Genomic DNA, 21,047 nt, shown 5'->3' with positions numbered 1-21,047 from the left:
CTCTCTCCGTTCGCCGCGCCGCGCCGATCCGCCGGACAGGCAACGGCGAGGCGCCGAGATTCCCTAGAGATCGCACACAGCCGCACAGGCGCCTATCCCCGTATCCACACCTATACTCTCCTCCCGTCCTGAAATTCGCGCGCGCGTTTCACGACGATGCACCCACGCACCGTGTCAACAGCGTGCGCTCCCGATCGGTTCTGACGCACGCCCGCACACACACATGCATACACACACACATACACACACGCATACGCATATACACACACACACACTCTGTTTCTTCCTTTCCTTCTCTTTCTTCTAACCCTCTCTCTCTTTATCACTGCCGCCACGACACCGGACTCGGACTACGAGCGCTCCGCGGATCGCTCTTTCTTCCCTCGACGTCGCGGTACTCCCGTGGTGCTCCGCACTGTTCCGCCGGATGTACAGCTGTAACGCGGCGACGCGCGAGTCGCCCTCGCGTTTTTCTTTGACACGGAACCGTCCGTGTCGCGCGATCTCGCAACGCACGCACGCACGAACGGTACTCCGTGGACTCGTCCTTATCCCCGATCAAACGTCTCGCGAACGACAGGCCAGCGCACCTGCCTCTCGCGCTCAGAGACTTGAGTGAAATGAGTTGCTACGGACACCGGCAGGCCGACCAACCGCTACCGTCACGCTGAACTTGCTCACTATGCAAATTCGTGCCTTTGTGGCTGCGTTCGCTTTTCGTGCTCACAATGCTTTAAGCATCTTTTCATCCTTGTTGTTTATCAAATATTAAACAAGGACAAAACGATGCTTGCAAGCCCTGTGAGAGCCAAATGAATACTGTCCGTAAATAATAATAAAAAAATATAATTGAGATAAATATAAAAATATCTATATTTTTTTGTCACGAATTATAAAGCGCAGAAATGTTTAATGTCCATTTCTATCAATATGGATTAACTAATTTCGGTTTAATTTGCTTTTTATCTTTCTCTAATTCTCAGAACTAGAAAAAGATAAAAAGTAAGTTAAACCAAGATTAAAGTGAAGCTACATTGATAGAAACGGATTTAATTCATTTACTTTCGTTCGATTATCATCCGCGGCGACCGACCAGTCGTAGCCAATCGCAGCTGTCTGAACTTTGCTAAAGTCACTAGATCTATGAAGTATCGCGCAAACTCGCATCTATTTTGTCGCAAACGCGGTCATTTCGAATTTGTATTACGTGCTTTATTTGGGAAAATGAAGCCGTCAAGTATGTAAATCAATGTTTTTTAGTTATAATTAGTTTATTTATGAACAAAAGAATATGTACGAATGCTTAATTTACGTGTTCTTTAGTTTAATACGGATTTATTTGTTGTAGAAGTTTAGTACATGAAAATGCACGAAGGGACAGTTTGTACAGTAAGTACAGTTTGAAAAAGATGAACTACCCAACTACACCATGCTTGGAATCGTGTGCTATGTGCACTTCGGCCATTTTGTCGCAACATTTCTGAAATCAATTGCGGTACTTTAGAAATCTAGTGATTTTAAACTTTGCGGCTTTCATGCTGGCTTGTTCCATTTAGATCTGTTCGCGTTGCTTACACTTTTTACACTCGACATCTTCGTTTTCTCTCTTTTCAGCACCCAAATATGTATCCATCTCATTTTAAGTTCAAAAATTTTTGGAGATTTCGAACAACTTGAACAGACCTTTTGTTACTAAAAGTTCTAGTTACAGGTGTAAGAGGTGTGAGATAATTTTTTTCTTTCTCTTTCTTATGAATCGTATATTTTCTTTCTCGAACTGTCTGAATCAACGTGACGAATAGAAGGAGAAAAATCGCGCTCCGAGAAATATGGAAACGGAAAAAGACGGAGTTTATGGATAATATAAAGGCTGTGTTCCAAAATTCACTGTCAGTGCTGAAAATGTATAGTACATGTGACGTAGACTGTAGATTTTCAGCGCTGGCAGTGAATTTTGGAGCACAGCCAAAGTTGAATATCAGCTTAGGTTGGCAGACGTGCGTGAGCAGCGTGACAGCGCGCGATATAAAAATCCATTTATTTCTAAACGAAAACATCGGCTGGAAAGAGTCCAGTTTTCGCTATTTCCGTCGCCGGCGATTCGTAATTCACGCGACTGCGCGTGCAAATGATACGGAGAGAGGTAAAACCGCCGAAGATCAATATGACCGATATTGTCGGACGCACGTGAACGTCTCGTCTGGTTTCGCGCGAATGACGTAACGGCAAGCGGCATTATAACACAAAAATGGCCGGCGCCGTGTGGGCCGAGGACGAGGTAGGGCGAAAGTGGGACCGTTGCTTCACAGATGCTATCCTTAAGTTCGGTAATTATCGTGATCGAGCTCGTTCATGGTGACGGATGTTACCTTTTATGACGTTACTGACAGATCTCTTTTCTCAGGTGGTGGCATGATCCTCGGCGGAGTGTTTTCTCTATTTTTCTTCAAAAGTAAGATGCATCACTCCTATGACATAACTGTATTTGTTATTGTAATTGTCGGAGTCAATGGCAAGATACATTCATGGACTCGTACACCTAGATTTGATCCTGTTAACATTAATAATGCATGTGTTTTAAACCTAGTCTATAATGTGCTCTTTGCTTCCTATTTCTCGTTAATTCTTTCCCTCTTGTCTTTTTGCCTCTTTTCCTATTTCTTCGTTTTTTTGTCATTCGAGAGAGTCGACCCACTTCGGAAAAGACAAAAAACGTGATTGTTAATAAAACAGTTACGAGGAGAGAAAAAGGCAAGAGGTAAAAAGCAAGAAACAGGATGCAAAGTATATATTATAGATTAGCCTTTGATCACATGTGTGCTTCATTGTAGAAACATTAATCATCTATGATGTCATGTAACTTGAAAGTTATATAGCTGTATATCTATATTTAAGTTTTAATAATTAATCAATGTTTACTATTTGTGTAATCTTTCTTTCATAAGCAGAGTATCTAGTTAAAAAGAGTTAATTGAGCTCTCTGATTCTAAATGGAAATATATAATTTCTTTTACTTGTATTATAATTTTTATAGAATATTTTTATTTTCTATCAAAAGAATGGTTTTATAGATGGGATTAGTGCTACTTTAATATATATCGTAACGAATGATAAATAACAGTGATATACTTGAGTATAAGTTGATTGTGTTCAGCAGAAAAAGCTGCTTTGCAATTCTGTTATAAAACTTTTTAATATAATTAGCCTTGTCCTTAATTCCTCATTGGATCTAAATGTATAACTAATCATATTAAAGAATCTTGTAACAATGTTGCAAGTTACTTTTTTTCTGAACGCAGTCAATGTTTATGTTTAAAAATAACTTATGAAAGAAATTTGAAGAAATATACTGCCTGCTATCAAATTCCTTTTTCAATTGTTTTATAAAACATATATATGGATACACCGAATTCTCTTTATAGGAAGAAAGTGGCCCATTATAACCGGAGGTAGCTTTGGATTAGGTATGGCATATTCCAATTGCGAGGAAGATATCAATGCATCAATACGCCAACAGAAATCCAGAATTTGTAAATCTGAAGAAAAGAAATAATTTTAGAACAAATTGTAAAAACAAAATTAAAGTTATTACTAAGATAAGAATTATAATAAACTAAATAACTTTACCGCAATGATCTATTTTTGTATATATTTGATCTGTACCTTCTAATCTTAGAAAAGTAACACACACACGAACACACACAAACACACACACACACACACACACAATAAATCGCTTTGTAAAAGAAATATATTTCTTGACTGTTTATTAACATTACAGTAATATAATAATTATAGAAAAATACAAGTATGAAGTATCAACAAATATTAATATACATAAATATATAATAGTGTATTAAGAAATGTAAGATTTTTTAGCTTTTTCATCATATATAATTAAACGCACATTTATACACATAGATTCTTTCATTAGTTATATATATATATATAATTCAATAATTATATATAATAGTAATGCTGGAAGTCATATTGCATTCAAAAGTGATGTGCAAACCATAATGATTAGTAATGTTCCGCAATAGATACAATCTATTATAATTGACTTGCAGTAACAGATTCTATTTAATTATCTGTTAACAGTTATCACACTTCAGAATTTCCAAAATTTGCTTAACAAGAATTTTACGTTTATTAAAAGTATATTTTGTATAAAGTTAAAAAAATTTAAAAATGATAACCAATATGTGAAGATATTCAAATAAACAAATATGTATTTTAATCTATAATTATATTTTTAATAAACTCTGTTAATTTGATCAAATTTAATACTGCAAAGGAAACATACAAATAAATATCAATTTTGGAGATTCTGAGTTTTTTACATAGTACATGAAAATTCTCGTGTCTTTATTTGGCATCTTAATGTATATGCTCAGGTATGGAATACATTACCGAGTAGGCAAAAAAGAAATAAATGTTTGCCGAGTGGCATTATATAATTTATATCTTAAGATTAAACACCATGCCCAAAAATTGTTCGTAGTGAATCGTTATAACACCATCCAGATCCGTATCCAATCGTCTAAAAGCACTGGTAAGAGTCTGAAAATATATAATTATTATATTTTTTTTTAATTACAATTTGAATATTTACAATTATTAGACAAGTTGTTTTTTAAAATTACGATTAAATATGTAGGCTCAAAAATATTAGCTTAATTAATATTATTTAATTTTTTAATTGACAATAAGAATAACTCATTTAAATGTAATTTAATTCATGGATATACCAGTTGAGTTTAAATTAAAGTTTCTATATATAAAAGTCAACAGGTATTTTTAAGCGAGGTCACGAGCCACACCTAATGAAATTATTTAGATTGCTTTATAGCTATACTTACATACAGAACAATACAGCACTGTATAAAGTCATCAAAGTATATTGTACCATGTCCCGCACGATCATACTTTCGTATCAGCATGTCAATTATTTGATCACTTAGTCGGTACCCGAAGTTTGTAAGAGCCGTCTTCAATTCATTGCGATCAATGTTACCGCTATTGTCGCGATCAAACGAGCGGAAGCAATTCTCCCAATCGGTCACGTACTTCCACAGTGCTCCGAACTCTTCGAAACTAACAGTACCTGTCTGCTTTTTATCAAACATACCTGCAGCAGGATCGGATTTATCAAACATACCTGTGCCAACAAAAGCAAGGAACAAAATAATAATAACATCAAAAGACCATGCAAATCAATATATCGTACATACATAATTTTATAATGATATATTGCAAGAACTAAAAGTATGCAACATGCTCATTTAAAAAAATTAACAGCAGAATATTCATAGAAAGAACAATTTTGCTCAAATATCTAAAAATTTAGCTAGATGTAGATATAGATATAGGCATAGATCTGAAAATAATTTGGTTGAATTATCAAAATAATTAAGTAGGAATCTCAAGCATGAGTAATGCTATAAAAAGTTTTGACATTCCAGCAATCAGTTTGAGTAAATACATAATTATTTTGATGACTCAACAAAATTATTTTCAAAATTGTATCTAGCTGAATTTTTAGATACTTCAGTAAAATTGTTCTTTCTATGAATTTGAAGTTTTTCTAGCATCAAGCGACAGATATTCAGCCTTTTCCACTTAGAGTATCTACAGAAAAGATGAGAAGATTTTAAGTATAAAAGAAACTATAGATACAAGGAATCTATGTATTATAAATTCACATGGTCATTTTGAAAATATACTATAAACATGTCATACCAATCATCAGACGTACAGTTTCGGGATTGAACGGCGTCCATGTACCGTTTGACAAAGCTTGTTGTAGCTCGTCAGCACTGATTGCACCAGACCTGTCCTTATCCACCCTGATAAAGTCAAAATCTTTAATTATTAAATAAATGTTACCAATAACGTTACCAAATTTATTCTCTTTAATCTTAAAATTTGTTAATACAAGGATGATTACACCAAGGAGTGGAAACAAAAGAATTTTTTTCCTGGATGGAAAAATTGGTTATATCTATTGCAGATATAAGCAAACATCAAATCCAAAACTTTTACAAATTAAATTAACAAAACTGAAGACGAGGATTCTCGTCAGGTGAGGAAAGCGAGCGTCTGAGAGTATTTAAAAAGTTATATCTATTACAGATAATAATTACAAAATTACACATTTGTTGTATAGAACGTGGAAAAATTAGAAAGGAATTTGTAGAACCGGCTATCATACCTCTGGAATACATCCCAAAGAAATTGCTGACTTGGCATCGGCGATATAAAAGCCATTTTCGTAAGTAACTGACAATGTCACGACGAAATGACACAAATGGTCACGATATTGCGTTTGTTAATAACGCAGATAATAAACACACGGAAAACTCGAAGACAATGTGATTTTCGCGACACGTCACTTCTGCGTCACTTTATATATAGCTGGACTAATAAAGGTGCATTCACATGCAAGCGTCAAGCATCAAGCAGCGGAAGCAGCAACCAATCAGCTGGGTGATACGAGCAGTGGTGTAAAAAAAATATTTTTTACGCCACTGTAAAAATCGCCTCGTTGATTGGTTGCTGCTTCCGCTGCTTGATGCTTGACGCTTGCATGTGAATGCACCTTTAGGAATCTGGTTGGAATTGGACTTGATTGGGTTGGACTGGGCTGGACTGATCAATGTGGACCAATATCATTCTGGATTTTATAAGTGCACTACAATTGCACTTTCCACACTTTAAATGAAAGGCGGGTCACGGATGGATAATATTAGAGAAAAAGCAAAAAAAATGTAAAAAATTTAGATATAAGAAATGCAGCCTGATAGTAAATAGTACAATACTGTGTGTGTGTGTGTGTGTGACACACTTATTTTGAAATTATTTTTAGCTGTTATTTTTTGTGAAGGAATATTCTAGGTATTCACTATAAAATTTCTAATTATATAATTAAATAAAAAAATAGAAGGAAAAATTCTTTTATTTAAAAGAATATCTGAATTAATGAAACAAACAATTTATAAAAATGTCTGCCAGTCGGTGTCTGTGTTTTGTGACGTCAGAATCTGGCATTTATAGGAACATGACTATTGTGCGCAATTTTTAAAACATATATTTGAGTCATAAATGCATATGTCTGAAGACATAATTCGTTATAATTTAATTAATCCAAACAATATGTTGGAGGTTTTACAAGTAATTTTACAATGTTATATGGACGTTACCCTATTAAAAAGGCTATTATATATTAAGTCTAAAAAAGAGATAGGTTGATCAGTATTCATTTCTTTCTTTGTCTGGTATCGCACTAGACAAAAATATTAATCTATCTCTTTTTTTCATGTCCGGTCTCTAAACATTGTAATGAGCAGTATAGAGTTCACTAAAACTAGATGACGTTCAAGTGATCAATATACTCTCACTCATTACTACGTATAATAGTTTCTTTCATTACTACTAATACTATTATATAAAATTTTATAAATAAAATTTATATAGATACACTGTGTTCTATGTATATGTATAATTTCTATGATATATTTTCTTATAAAAATATCTTTATAAAAGAAATAGGAGACACGGGTCAGTCGAGATCTTTAGACGGACTTCACGCATTAATATTAAGTCAAATTAATATTAAATTCTAATTTTTAGGTTTATTTATCTTCCACGCTCCGATTCTGTATCTAAGCCAGATAAAGAATAGATCTCTGCCCATCTGCAGCCAGCTCCAAAACGGTATGATCTTGGAGCCTTCGATCTCCGTCCAGTTTACTGCTATTTCAGTCACAGGAATGTTGAGAGTCTGTGCGATGTAAAGCATTTCTACATCAAATGCCCAGCGTTCGACATGTAGCGCTTCGAATATTGTTCTCGCTGATTTTCTCGTTAAAAGCTTGAATCCACACTGCGTATCTCTAATGCCCCTGACGCACAACAGCCAGACTAAGAAATGAAAGCCGTGCATAAGAAAGAGTCGGAAGTAGGATCGTTTGGCAGTTTCTTCTTTTTCCAAATGTGCTCTCGAGCCACATATTACTGCATCGGACGATGCCGTTTTCTCGGGTTTGTTTATGTAATCAACTAAAATTAATTTGTTAAAATTAATAACATTAACATTATGTTAACATTATTAACATTATAATCAGTAGCTCTATTAGAAACATCAAAATTTTAATTCCTTTTTCAACATACATCCTAAAACGTTTACCAGACTCTCATCTAACTTCTTTAAATCGTTAAATTTGGTAGCACCATCTGCATCTGCGAACAATAAAGCGCTACCTCTTGCACTCAGCATACCCTTGAATAAATAAATTAAAATATAATAATTATATTACAATCTAAAATTAACTTATAGTCTATTTGATGCTACAAATAAAGCATTCTATGATTGGTCAATTAATAAAATTCTTTCTTCTAGTCAATTAAACGATTCGAAGAATTTGTTGCATCAAACAGATTGCACCAAAAGCTTTTTAATTCCACCAGAATTACTAACCAGTCTTACAGCTCCACCTTTCCCTCTATTTTTTATAAGGTTTAATACTTTTAGAGTGCTGTATTTGGATGCATAACGATGTGCCACGTCGACAGTCTTATCTGTACTGCCATCACTAACTACTATCACTTCATAAGTCAATCCAGACTTCCTACGTTTCTCCAGATACTCCAGACATTCGTCCAACATGGGAGGCACTATTAAATATTAATAAAAATATACAAATAAATAATTAATAATGTCTACAGATAATATGCAACAAATCTTACAAATAATCAAAGTTGGGATATTAAACAAGTATTAAATTGAAAAAATCGGCAATTAAGAGCAGTAATTGGTACGATTATATTTTCAAACATATGTTTTACATCTTTACGTTCACATAATTATAACGACCGAACGTTTCGGTTAGATTCGACCCATTTTCAGCAGTCTTGTATAATTCTAAACTCTTGATAAACTACCAGGTATTGATAAGCGAATCTTACATCTTTGTTCTTCATTGTAAGCAGGTATAATGACACTGAGTTGTACGCTCCAGGGGTCATGTAATGAAGGGAATGCTTCTCTTATCTTCGTCTGATAGTTGAAAAATAACTTTTCGTTTTCATCCCTCGAGATTTTGGGATACCGTTCGCTTGTCACATATATTATTATGAAAAACTAAAACAGATATGTATACTAAAACAGATATGTAAACATATACTTATGTAGAAGGCATTGCGTTATAAAAATAATTACGACTGTATTTTATATAACTGTATAAAATAAAGTTAACACACACACACACACACACACACACACACACACACACACACACAAAAGAAAATTATTCTTTTTAAATTATTACTTGTGATGACACGTTATTAAAAAAGATGTAAGTGTAAGATAACCTCAGCATACCAAGATTGTTACGAGTACAGCCAATAATATCCCGTAATAGAGTAGACATCCTAATGTCAATAACATTTCTTAACAATAAGAGACTTAACATAGGGCACTTAACAATTGGAATAACCGGTCCGATGGTATAGGTATACGTCACCTAAAAATCTGTTCTTTTTGTCGCACTTTCTGCACTTTCTGTACTGTGCGCTTCTCCCATAAGGCCGGAATCAGACTATGCATTGAAGATTGAGATTGAAAATTGATTGAAAGATTGAAATTTGATCAATCAAAACAATAGGAGCTAAAATTCTTTTGCCCTCAGTGATCAAATTTTAATCTTCAATCTTCAATCTCAATCTTTAATACGTAGTCTGATTCCGGCCTAAGGTTTGTTTGCGTCACATGCTCCAACATGTTCCCATAAACTTGTTCTTTTTGGCTGAACTTTTGCACCAGTTCATCTTTCTTCTTCTTTCCTCCTGAAGAGAAAAGGAAGAAAGATGAACTGGTGCAAAAATTCAGTTAAAAAGAACAGGCCTTATCCGACAACAGGAAAAGTGGACAGTCTCTTGTTTTATATTTAATAAACAACGAAGATAGAATGACAGAATAGCGCTATTAGCGTCTCCCCGAACGCACCACTAGCGTTGTAATAGAAATCTGTGGCTTCTCCAGATTTACACTCAAACCCAACTAAATTTTAATTTATGTAAGAGAAAGAATGTTTGATAGGATAAAATTAATTGCAAGTTGATATTGAAACATACACATGTAATACAATACATAATACGAATATAAAATACTATATATAATATCAGACAAAATAATTGATGCGATTCTGTATAAAAGAATTCTATGAACATTCAATATTCGCTAATTCTTTTAATTTAATGGAAATTAAATCGTAACAAGAATAAAATTGAAGGTTATTCAAAAATATATTTTGACAAAAATTAATTTTAAAAATATATGTAAGCAATACCGATAATTTACCGTTTTTAAAGGACCTTATCTGTTATCGATATTTTCCTAAATTTATATTAAAAGGATTAAGGATTTATCGACATTTTATAAATACAACGAATGGAATTGTAACTATGAGAAAATAAAAAATCAATTTCTCGTCTTTTTTTTGGAAATATTGATATTTCAAGTTATAAAAGGATATATGGAACACTCGAACATTTCATAGTGCCGGTACTGCCGGTCGAAAGTTACGTAAGATTTTGCCGTACAGCGCTTGCATCGTGTGTGTTGCAATTAATATAAAGAATATTTAGAAAATACTCCGATTATTCTGTATGTCGACGACTGATCCCTGCAAACAAATTGCATGTAAATTGCAGACGTGCTTAAAAGGTTTGTATAATATATCTAATTTGAAGTAGAGGAAAGTAATGTATTTCTAACCTCTTTTCATAAAATTTACAGCTATTCTACAGTGTGCTCTTTGTTTCCTATTTCTTGCTGCCTGTCTCTTGCCTTTTTGACCAAAAGACAGCAAGAAACAGGAAACAAAGAGCACATTGTAGAACAACCATTAGGCATTAAATATATGTTTAAAAACTTTAGTAAATTGATAAATTGCAAAACTTAAAGAGAAACAGAGACAACAAATTCTGATAAATGAACTTTATATTAATATATGGAATAAAATGGAGCTGAAATAGGACTTTGACAATTTATATGTGATATTGGTGATAATGACAGAATAATATAATAAATACTCAAATTTTTATTAGAATAAATATGAAATAATGCCTTTTTGTTTTTTAGACAATGTATTTCAGCCTTCCCGTTGTCAGGATGTACTTGAACAACTAAGAAAGTGTTGCATAAAACATTCTGACTCTACAGTTTGCGATGGTATAAATACCTTGAAACCGTACCAACATAATACTGTAGATTATGTAAGTGTAATATTTGCTTTATTAAAAAATGTAGAATTTTATACTTTATTAGTGACATGATTATGTATCTTTCGGCAGCTATAGTTTATTATATATAATGTTCACCTTTTTTAATATTCTTTCAGCGGAAAGCTTTAAGGTAAACAATGCAAAGTGAAACAAGAAGAAGGGCAACAGTTCCAAAAAGAGGATTTGCACAACGTTATCCACGAAGTATTATGCTCGTGGGTACAACACTTGCTATGTGTATACTGTACAGCAAACCTATTTACGATATATTTTTCTTTAAACCACAAGAGGACTTTAAACCGGACAAGTCTAAGTCCGAATAAATCTATTCGCGCGAAAGAATGGAGGCTGTAAAAAAAGCAAAGGAGAGATTGAGACAGTATCCAATTCTGTTAGCCCAATGTCAGGAATCGGCGTCGAAGTACGCATCCTGCGTGTTAGCGAAATCCAATTTAGAAAAGAATGCTTGCGTCGCGGAGTTCAACGAATTGAAGAAATGTCTTGTTAAAGCCGCTGCGAGCAAAAATACTAGATTATAAACGAGCTTGAAGATTGATCAGTAAGTTCCTGTATACTTGATTTTGCGCCTTACCTTTAGCCATATGAAAATGATGACATCTGCTAAATTAAACATCTCGTCATTTACATCGCATTGCTTATTGGCGTTTGTTCTACGATTAGTATTTATACTTTACGCCAATTTTCACGACGAGTATCTCACAGTACCGTACACAGATGTGGACTATAAAGTATTTACTGATGCTGCTAGGTATGTGGTAGAACAGAGATCGCCGTTTGATCGTCATACTTACCGCTATTCGCCACTTCTAGCCTGGCTCTTGACCCCAAATATTATATTACATAAGGATTTTGGAAAAATCTTGTTTTCTGTTGTAGATGTACTAATTGCGGTCCTAATTAAAAATATTGTCGCGCGACAAAGATGTAATGAGACTGTGAAAAATTATTGCGCGCTCCTATGGCTTTATAATCCGTTAACGTTAGTGATCTCGACGAGAGGCAACGCAGATTCATTGGCAGTTCTTTTAGTCGTGCTCACATTGGATTTGTTACAGAGAGACAAAATTGTATTGGCCGGATTATTACATGGGATATCTGTACATTTCAGATTGTATCCGTTGATGTTGCTGAACAGGGATCAATGGAGACTTGTGCTGAGTTGCGTTTTCTCAATCGTTACACTAACAGCCATGGGTTATCGTCTGTATGGCTTTAAATTTTTGTACGAGAGTTTTATATATCATTTAGTACGTAAAGACGCAAGACATAATTTTTCCGTGTATTTCTATATGTTCTACTTATCTGCTAATCAACCACAGGATATAATTCAGAAGATCCTTACATTTCTGCCGCAATTATTATTGTTGTTGATGTCGTCGTATTATTATTCGGAAAAATCAAAGTTGCCATTCGCTATGTTCGTCCAGGCAATGATCGCCGTGATATATAATCCGGTGATGACTTCCCAGTATTTTTTCTGGTTTCTGTCTCTGTTACCTCTGTGTTTACCAAATATCGAAATGAATCTGCGTAGGGGAATATATTTAGCATGTTCTTGGATCTTGAGCCAAGCTATTTGGCTGTTAACAGCTTATTTACTAGAATTCCAAAGTTTTAATTCGTTCTTTTTTCTTTGGATATCTAGTCTTCTATTTTTTGCTGTTAATGTAAAAATTTTAGTAGATGTTATTCATCATTATAAAAGTTAGTTATAACTGTATAATTTTTATCTCAATGAGAATTATTCTCTGTATATAAAAAATGGTTGGCAAAAGTATAACCAGAGAGAAACTCGTAATATATCTTTTTACATATGTCTTTGATGAATGTATGGCATAAAATAAATGCACAATCAGTTATAACTTGAAAATGAATTATACAGAATTATATTTTGGTGTTTAAATGTGAATGTACAGGATGTCAAAATTACAATTTTAAATTTCGTTTATGAATTTTTTGTATAAATTGATTTTTGTTGAGCCACATAGTTGTGCCATTTATTTTTGTACTTCTGAAATTTTCATCAAGTAAGCACGATGAGCTTGTCTGAGAAGAGATTATCTATTTATAAAACTTCCTTCTTCAAACTTTCAATGCAACATTAAAATTTTACAGTTGTAATTTTGTGACATCCCGTACTATTAAATTCTTGGAAAATACCTAGGATAGCAGATAGTGGATTGTTCAAAAAACTTGAATTTATTTAAGTTTTAATAAAAAAGCACATATTATCTACAAGTCTGATTATTTATAAAGTATCACTTTCATTATTCTACGCGGTACTTATATCGGCGTTAAAAATATCAGACGAGTTATAATGATTCTTAATTTTATTCTTTTGCAGGAATACAAAATACTTATTTACAGATAGCTTCGTAAAGTAATAGTGGTAGATTCTGAAAAGGAATGTAGATATATTAGTAATAATACAATAATCGTAAATCTTACTATAGTAATCTAGATTAATTGTGAGCAAGAGCATCTCTTGGATCCGAGAGATTTCTTTATCGATTCGATTGTTCTAAGCTGCTAAATATCATGACAGTAATATTATTGGGTCATTTCTTGTCTTGATTGCACGAGTAATGGTATGCAAATACTTGCATTAAATTTAAATTTTTCTGCCACCGCAGTCTATTCGTGTAATTATCCGTGGAGATATTTGATACGTACACAAAAAAAGGCGCTTGAGAAGTATATCAAATTACTTTTATATATCTAGATGTATATCTGCTGACTTTTAAATAAAGAAGGGAATCGTGTTACATTACTATTTCTGAATATAACTACATTTGATTTACGTAGAAGTGTCGAATCGATTTCCTCAGATTGTTCCACAGAAACGTGCATTTTTCGGCGAATTTTTTTAGCAATACACGAAATGGCCCAATGGATACGAGTCGAAAGAAAAAGGAGAGAAAAACCGAAATAGATCTTCTCTTTTATATAACTACGGGTCTTTTTACGGCGGAGATGATGATGAAGTGCAACATATAAAAATAGCATTATTTTCTTTCATTGCTTTCGTTACAGTTTGCTCAACTGTGTGCTATATGAAGTAATCTATTTTATTTGTTCTCTTTCTCTCTTTCTTGAAACGGATACACACGACTGATCTTCGTCAAACGCCTGCGCGAAACGTTTGCACGGAGATCAGTCCGGATAACATCAGGGGTAGGAGGGCGAAGTTCCGGGTCACGCAGAGAATGAAAGTACAGGCCACCGCGATCGAAGCGATAAAAATTATAAATAATCTCCATCTTGGCCGCGCGGCCCGGAAGTTACCCCCCGGAGAAAATGTTTTACATTATTCACAAACCGATCCACCGTCTCGTTAAGCCTTCCCTGAAAGAAAAATCATTGACAGAAAATCGTACGCGATTATGTAAGTTACAGAAGACTATACTTAGGCGAATATGGCAACGAAAGTCTTGCTTTCCGAGGCACATACATGGAAAGTTCGTCTTTCCTCACAAAGCAAAACACTTTAGAAAAAAAGAAAATACTTTAGAACTCGAGAATAAAGCGATCGGCGTAGCAAATATTTCTTTTTTTTTATAGCATTAATCTCGATCGATTCGAACGAAAGCTTCGTGGATGCGAAACGTTTCGAACATTCTTGGGAAATATTTCATAATTTTTTTTTTTTTCAATACCCTCTTCTGACGGTTTTTGGGTCAACTAGGATAATTATGGCACTAAGTTAAACGTAATATCGCAACAATTTCCGAGAATAGAGAGATAAATGATAAATCGTCGCTTTTTAAAGAATTTTTTGATACCTAAACGAAGCATCGTCGTTATTCTCAGTGACTTTATGATTATTATTGCTCTTATTGTTGCCACGTCATTATTATCCTAGTGTCACAATTACTCCGCTTGACCCTACACGCCGATACTAAATAGAATGGGTGCACCGATGCATACTTTAATGTGCTCTTTTAAGAAAGACGGCTGGCTCGGGGTTGCTCCTAGCATTTTCTTTGCAACGATGCAACGTTGGTCGCACAAAGATTACCTTGTTTCATCTCGGCCTTGCACAAAATGAGAAACATATACAACGTTACGCGGAAGCGAGATACGATGTAATTTCCAATATATCGACGCATCGATAATTGCGCACTGAATAAGGGAGCATAAAAAAAATAGCGTGCTGCAATATCCGAGGTATGAGTCAAGAAAAAATATGATACGAGAACGAAGGGAAAACGTCAGACTAACGGGGGACTATGTTATGGCAAATATTTAATAAAATATAATAACATCAGTGATATATAGGTATATATACACATTACAGTTTATGGAAACATAAGATAAACGGCACTACATTCGCTTAACGATAAGTACGTAAATGGATTACAAATAACAAAATAATAATAATAATAATAATAATTACTATATAATTATCTTGCACGAAAAATGCGATCACCAATAAGAGATAAAATGTACATCATGATAAAATAGATCGTATATATATATATATATATTTATATTTCTCAAGTTATAAAATCGTATTGCTAGTAAAAATTGCGTTTTTTAAAACACATTTTTAGATATTATATTTCCAAAATCTGTGATTGGTGCAACTAAAAAGGTTCGTATATATGCTAATAAATATACGAAAAAGGGAGACATATTTATTTTAATTATATATAACGATAATAATTAGTTGATAAAAATTAGCAATATTTTCGAAGATATTGACATAAAATGTTTTAAGAACTTTGATTGATAAGTATGGATAATTGACCTCATTGTATCTTTATCTTATACTTGTATCAAAAGAAGAAGACACGATTCCAGATAAAGTAAAAATACTCATGCTTTGAAAAGTCCGAAAAATTAATTAAAAATTTCGTAAAAAGAATAAATTGAATTACACCAGTCTCATATACGGAAGTATAATATACATGTGTAAAAAAGGAATAATTAATAATAAAAGTAATTAAAGCACTCGGTGAACGTGCACACAAATCATGCGACCACGTACAGGACGTAATTGAAATAATACACATATAATGTAACGTAAAATAAAATCTCTTTGGCTTTTTACACGATTGAAAAGAAATACGCTCCGCGTAAATGTATGAGGGTGTATCAGAAATTGCGCATATCCTCCCGACGATAATTCTTTTTTTTCGCGAGGCTGAAATTGATTGTTTCTTTTTGCACAGAAAAGATTGAATTGCACGTCGTTATCTATCACAAATATGTGTATTTCAACACGTAATCGCTATTCAGCTTTCAAATTTTTGTCAAAGTTAAAAATGAAGTGGAAGATTTTTTTAATAATTTGCTATCTATTCTCTCACGCTTGAAGCTTAATTTGTCAGAAATCTCTGTTTGACAAGGGACTTCTGATACAGCTTACGTATTTACATCGTTGCAAATCGTGCTTTGTCCTCACTCGTGCATAAGACAAATAAGATAGAGATTTCGCCACGTAAGAAAAAAAAAAGATGGATAAGCCAAGGGGAATGATGGGGATGATATATGTCGGCTCTACCGTGCTAGAAACATGAAAAATCGAAAGTAAATAGGTCGTAATATTTTTGTACTTACACTCTTACGGTAATATCATGCGCGTGTCGAATAAAAAATGCGATTACGCGGCCACGATCGGATTCTCGAGACCTCGTTACAGTGAAATGAATGAAAAAACGTGATGTACGTTTAGCTACACTGGGATGAAGAATTATTGGCACACTGTCATATCGAAATAGATTGACCACTTTGCGTTGTAATAAAGTACTCAGACTCACCCACGCATTAGGGAGTTTTTGCAATACCGCGCCGTTGGATATACGGTAAGCGCTTCAACGTGTACCGCCACGCGGTACAGTTGCGGGACAGTTACGAATCGCTATGGCAATTTTTATCTTACACTTATGTCGTTATTTACTGTACATGCAATCCGTAGATTAGCGTTTAATTCTGTGGATTTAAAACCGGTATAATCTCGCTCGGTTTACGTTTCGATGCTCTGTCTTGACACAGAAATCGAAGTGGCCGAGTATTACGTATCGATTTACAATCCTATACCGAAGGCGCGCTATTGCAAAAAAGGTTTCGCTCTTTCATCCCTTTCACACTTAACGCGCTCTCATTCGTTCATTTTTCCCTTTCTCTCTTTCGTTCGCGCGTTTCTTTTTTTAACGGAAGATCTTGTGCGAACATTGTGTGTATAATCTCTGACGGCGTCACTCGCGCCCTTTGTTCTCTCTTTTTTTTTTAAATACTACAGGTACATGCGAGGAATTCGGAATTCAATCTTAATTTAATCGATAGCGGTAATTGCAATCGAGGCTTCGCGATACGAACGAGTAATGGACATGATATGTTACGTGCGTTCGAGCGTGTTGTGTCTGACGTACTTTTAATTGGACGCACGTCATTTCAAAATGAAATTTATTCTCACACTAAACGTGTACGGAAATCACGCGATTTGACTGTAGATTCGACATTGAAAAAAATCTAAAAAATCTTTTGGCTTCGGTTTCTTTCCGATGAAAAGTTTTTTCACGCTGATAAAAAAATTGCATGATATTGCGATGCAAATGCATTGTTTTCAGTCTGTAGTGAATTAATACGTGACTGTATATTTTCTACGAATTTTGTTTGTGCGATTTCGTTATATTGACGAAGAAACAACTTGGTCAAATAGAGTTGACCATCTAAAATCAATATTAAATTCTGTAATTTATGTGTGTGTTAAAATAAAAAAGAGAAAAAATCTTATACTTATTTGTCAGGTTGGTGTTTTAAGTCGCCGTCGAATTAGTCACTATCGTAATGATAATTTTGCTATTGATATATGTTTCAAGATTTAATCCCCGTTAATTGTCAAGCCGCTATAATAAGAATTAATTGATCGACGTGAGTTATCAGTTCAGAAATGTGGTCGGTGAACTTGATCCAAAAAGAAGGATCGTTTCTCGAAGTTTACTCGCGTCATCGGAGTACTTCTAACAAAAGTTCTTGTACTCGAGTAAAACGACGTGTCATCTTATATACGATTATGTTTCTGCATTCACGGCGAAATTCTATTTCGTAAATTACGTTGATTGCCATTAAATCGGTAATATTGTATAATAATCACGCTACAATAAATATCGCTAATATTATAGCGTTTAAATACGTAGTGGATATGTTTCGCGATGTGTTATGAGATTCGAGGGTGTTTTAATTGAATGTCGGCGTCGGATCACGGTACAAGAATTCTTTTGTACCCTTATGGCAATTTATCGCTCTATTTGTGCATCTTTGCATTGATGGGAATGCGCTTATTAATTTTCATTGATTCAGTTTCTCCGATGCTTGCATAAAAATGATATTATTTCGTTAATTTATTCAACATATTAGTTCCGTAAAGAAATCTTATTGAAATGTATTATATTTAAATAGGAAGATCACGACTAATTAGTAAAAGAAATTAATTTTTATTTAGAGGACTAAGAGTACCGGTATCAAAGTTGAAAAACAAATAGTGAATCAGAAGAATTTTTAAACCGCATTTAATTTATGATCATTCTCGTGTAAAAAAAATATTTAATGTAACAAATAACTGTGACCTATCATCTCTTTCGCTTCCAATAATTTCTTTTTCTGCGTTTTCCTGACTGATTTCGGAATAATTTTTTTTTCATTATTGCCCTACTTCTGTATGACGTATTGCGAAGTAAACAAAATGACAGCAACAGATCGACGTCGGTTACTTGTTCCCGAGTATACATGAGAGTGTCTCGAACGTTATTAAAATGCAATAAATTACGTTGAATGCGTAATCAATTTGACAGATCTGATTTCCCTTGAAAAATGATCATAGTACACGCACACACATATATGCACGCACATATACACACACATACACGCACGGAAGATACGTAACATAGATTTTTCGCAAATGGCTACTCTTTCTCTCTCTCTTTCTCTCTCTCTCTCTCTTTTAAATTTTCCGTTTTCCCTTCCTCTAACAGTGGCGGTTGCGAGAAGACCGCGGAAGAAATTTAATATCTTCTTTTTCTTTTCGGCAAAAAGATCTCTTGTCGCAGAAATAAACGCGTTCCTCCTGGTAATTGAGCGAAAGTGATCATTCTGAATCGGGACTCACGACTCGCACTTTCAAAACGATCATCGCCCACCCAAAGAACACATCGAGTCAAGAGAAAAAATTAAAATGACTTTATTTTGACGTCATAAAAGTCAAAATGATGATTTTTGGTTACAAAATTTGACTGTTTATTGACGTTAAGAATCGAAATAAAGTCATTTTAATTTTTTGTTTGACTTTTGAGTGCATCCGGCCGCCGCGAAACACCAAGCACGTCGATGTTGAATGACGCGTGCAACGACAACGTCGTTTTCTTTCCGATTGATTCACGTAGACGCACGTTACGTTCCATATACGTTCTGAGAAAAAGCTTAACATCGAGAAAAATATGGGGGTATATATTATCTTCTATGTGTGTCGTTCAGTCGAATTCGAAATAGATTATATTCATGTAATCCACTGCCACGTTACGTAGCTCGCAGTAGCACGCAAAGAGAGCGCTCATTCTCTAAAAAGTCACTTTCCCATTCACGAATCTCTTAGCCGACTCGGCCCTTTTTAGTACTCGCGATTTTTAAGACAGGGCAAAGTCGGACGTCATTACCCTAGAAAGGCATACTCGTCATATTTTTTATGTTCAGTCCGGTTCTTTTAACTCTTCAACATTGCATTTACTGATTTCATTTACATTTTAATAAATTTAATTTGATCCTCTTGACGTCTAGCATACTTATGCAATCGTAGCGTATAACTTTTGAAGCCTATAACTAAAAGAGTTATGAAATTTACATACCGTACATTTTATGCAGTAATCAGAAGTCTGAAATATAGAAGTCGCAAAATTATGAGATTTTGGCGTTAAAGGATCGTTTATATCTATTAAATGGATTACGAAAATAATTATTTGGGACTCATTAAAAGACAATGGGTTTTCGTCATTCTCATCTCCTGAATAGAGAAATGAAATTATCATTAATTAATCTAAATGTAGGCAAATAAAATTATACAAAAGTGTGAGTTAAATAGAATTCCGATATATAACGTATGCCGCTCTAAGATATTACTCCGATAAATTATTTACAATTTTCGACCTGATTTGAAACGTGCTCTACGATCGCACGAAACGCGGCTGTACGACGAGAACGAATAAAAACGACCGAGCCGGCGGATAAACTTTGCGTAATAGTAGTAATAGGCCATAATTCCTAGTCGTAAAGTATGAAAAGTATCAACAAATTTGAAAAATCCTCGTCCACCCCCTTAGGCAATTATCATCTTTCGTTATGCGAACGTTATCGCTCGCGTTTCGCTAAAGGGACCGTCTCTTACATTGCCTAGGAAATTTGACTTTACAATAACGCGATCGCGCCATCGCGTTTACACCCATTCCCCACGTTCCTTGACTAAAGGCGAAGAAATTGATATAATTCAATTAATAATTGACAGATAACCAATTAATACGTATAGGATGGTCCTACGGCAGAAAAGGCGTAAACTCCTAAGATTTAAACGACATAAACTTTTTCTAATTTTAACATCGCCACACGGACCATCCAGTACATTGATTGTAGTTACTTCTCGCGTGTATACCTCTTTAATCTACATTTTTTCTCTTTTTTTTTTCTCTTTGTTATAATAGAAATCGTATGTAACTTCTGTATGTATAACTTCTCGTACCAAATGCATCTGC

General features: G+C 34.2%; 6 protein-coding genes across 8 annotated transcripts; 4 read left to right on the top strand and 2 right to left on the bottom strand.

Moving 5' to 3' along the window:
• The first annotated feature begins 2,037 nt into the window (after window positions 1-2,037).
• Window positions 2,038-3,590, top strand: LOC108721201 (MICOS complex subunit Mic10). Its single transcript, XM_018445610.1, has 3 exons — window positions 2,038-2,327; window positions 2,405-2,452; window positions 3,423-3,590. Exons 1-3 carry the CDS (start codon window positions 2,249-2,251, stop codon window positions 3,551-3,553), a joined length of 258 nt encoding a protein of 85 aa, XP_018301112.1. The 5' UTR covers window positions 2,038-2,248; the 3' UTR covers window positions 3,554-3,590.
• A 710-nt stretch (window positions 3,591-4,300) lies between these two features.
• On the bottom strand, window positions 4,301-6,425 carry Alg-2 (Apoptosis-linked gene-2). Of its 2 annotated transcripts, none has more exons than XM_018445608.1 (4): window positions 6,215-6,425; window positions 5,743-5,849; window positions 4,863-5,161; window positions 4,301-4,563 (listed from the first exon to the last, which is right to left on the bottom strand). In XM_018445608.1, the coding sequence occupies exons 1-4, from the start codon at window positions 6,268-6,270 to the stop codon at window positions 4,462-4,464; spliced, it is 564 nt and encodes a 187-aa protein (XP_018301110.1). In that variant the 5' UTR covers window positions 6,271-6,425; the 3' UTR covers window positions 4,301-4,461. The 2 variants fall into 2 exon arrangements, with proteins under 2 accessions (XP_018301110.1, XP_018301111.1); XM_018445609.1 differs by having other exon boundaries at window positions 4,863-5,131; window positions 6,215-6,424.
• Window positions 6,426-7,565: 1,140 nt separating this feature from the next.
• Window positions 7,566-9,567, bottom strand: wol (Dolichyl-phosphate beta-glucosyltransferase wollknaeuel). The gene is made up of 5 exons (XM_018445638.1): window positions 9,383-9,567; window positions 8,968-9,142; window positions 8,480-8,676; window positions 8,173-8,281; window positions 7,566-8,061 (listed from the first exon to the last, which is right to left on the bottom strand). The coding sequence occupies exons 1-5, from the start codon at window positions 9,446-9,448 to the stop codon at window positions 7,622-7,624; spliced, it is 987 nt and encodes a 328-aa protein (XP_018301140.1). The 5' UTR covers window positions 9,449-9,567; the 3' UTR covers window positions 7,566-7,621.
• Window positions 9,568-10,574: 1,007 nt separating this feature from the next.
• Window positions 10,575-11,483, top strand: LOC108721204 (cx9C motif-containing protein 4). 2 transcript variants are annotated; one of them, XM_018445613.1, is made up of 3 exons: window positions 10,575-10,726; window positions 11,144-11,277; window positions 11,403-11,483. In XM_018445613.1, the coding sequence occupies exons 1-3, from the start codon at window positions 10,669-10,671 to the stop codon at window positions 11,418-11,420; spliced, it is 210 nt and encodes a 69-aa protein (XP_018301115.1). In that variant the 5' UTR covers window positions 10,575-10,668; the 3' UTR covers window positions 11,421-11,483. The 2 variants fall into 2 exon arrangements, with proteins under 2 accessions (XP_018301115.1, XP_018301114.1); XM_018445612.1 differs by lacking the exon at window positions 11,403-11,483 and having other exon boundaries at window positions 11,144-11,337.
• A 131-nt stretch (window positions 11,484-11,614) lies between these two features.
• Window positions 11,615-11,829, top strand: LOC108721205 (uncharacterized). Its single transcript, XM_018445614.1, has one exon. The coding sequence runs from the start codon at window positions 11,628-11,630 to the stop codon at window positions 11,823-11,825; it is 198 nt and encodes a 65-aa protein (XP_018301116.1). The 5' UTR covers window positions 11,615-11,627; the 3' UTR covers window positions 11,826-11,829.
• A 46-nt stretch (window positions 11,830-11,875) lies between these two features.
• LOC108721202 (Phosphatidylinositol glycan anchor biosynthesis class M) lies at window positions 11,876-13,527 on the top strand. Its single transcript, XM_018445611.1, has one exon. The coding sequence runs from the start codon at window positions 11,889-11,891 to the stop codon at window positions 13,014-13,016; it is 1,128 nt and encodes a 375-aa protein (XP_018301113.1). The 5' UTR covers window positions 11,876-11,888; the 3' UTR covers window positions 13,017-13,527.
• The last annotated feature ends 7,520 nt before the right edge of the window (window positions 13,528-21,047 follow it).

Source organism: Mycetomoellerius zeteki, unplaced genomic scaffold, assembly GCF_001594055.1.
Source record: "Mycetomoellerius zeteki isolate Tzet28-1 unplaced genomic scaffold, Tzet1.0 scaffold164, whole genome shotgun sequence".
Taxonomy (NCBI): Eukaryota; Metazoa; Arthropoda; class Insecta; order Hymenoptera; family Formicidae; genus Mycetomoellerius; species Mycetomoellerius zeteki.
This window is presented reverse-complemented; position numbering and strand designations above follow the sequence as displayed.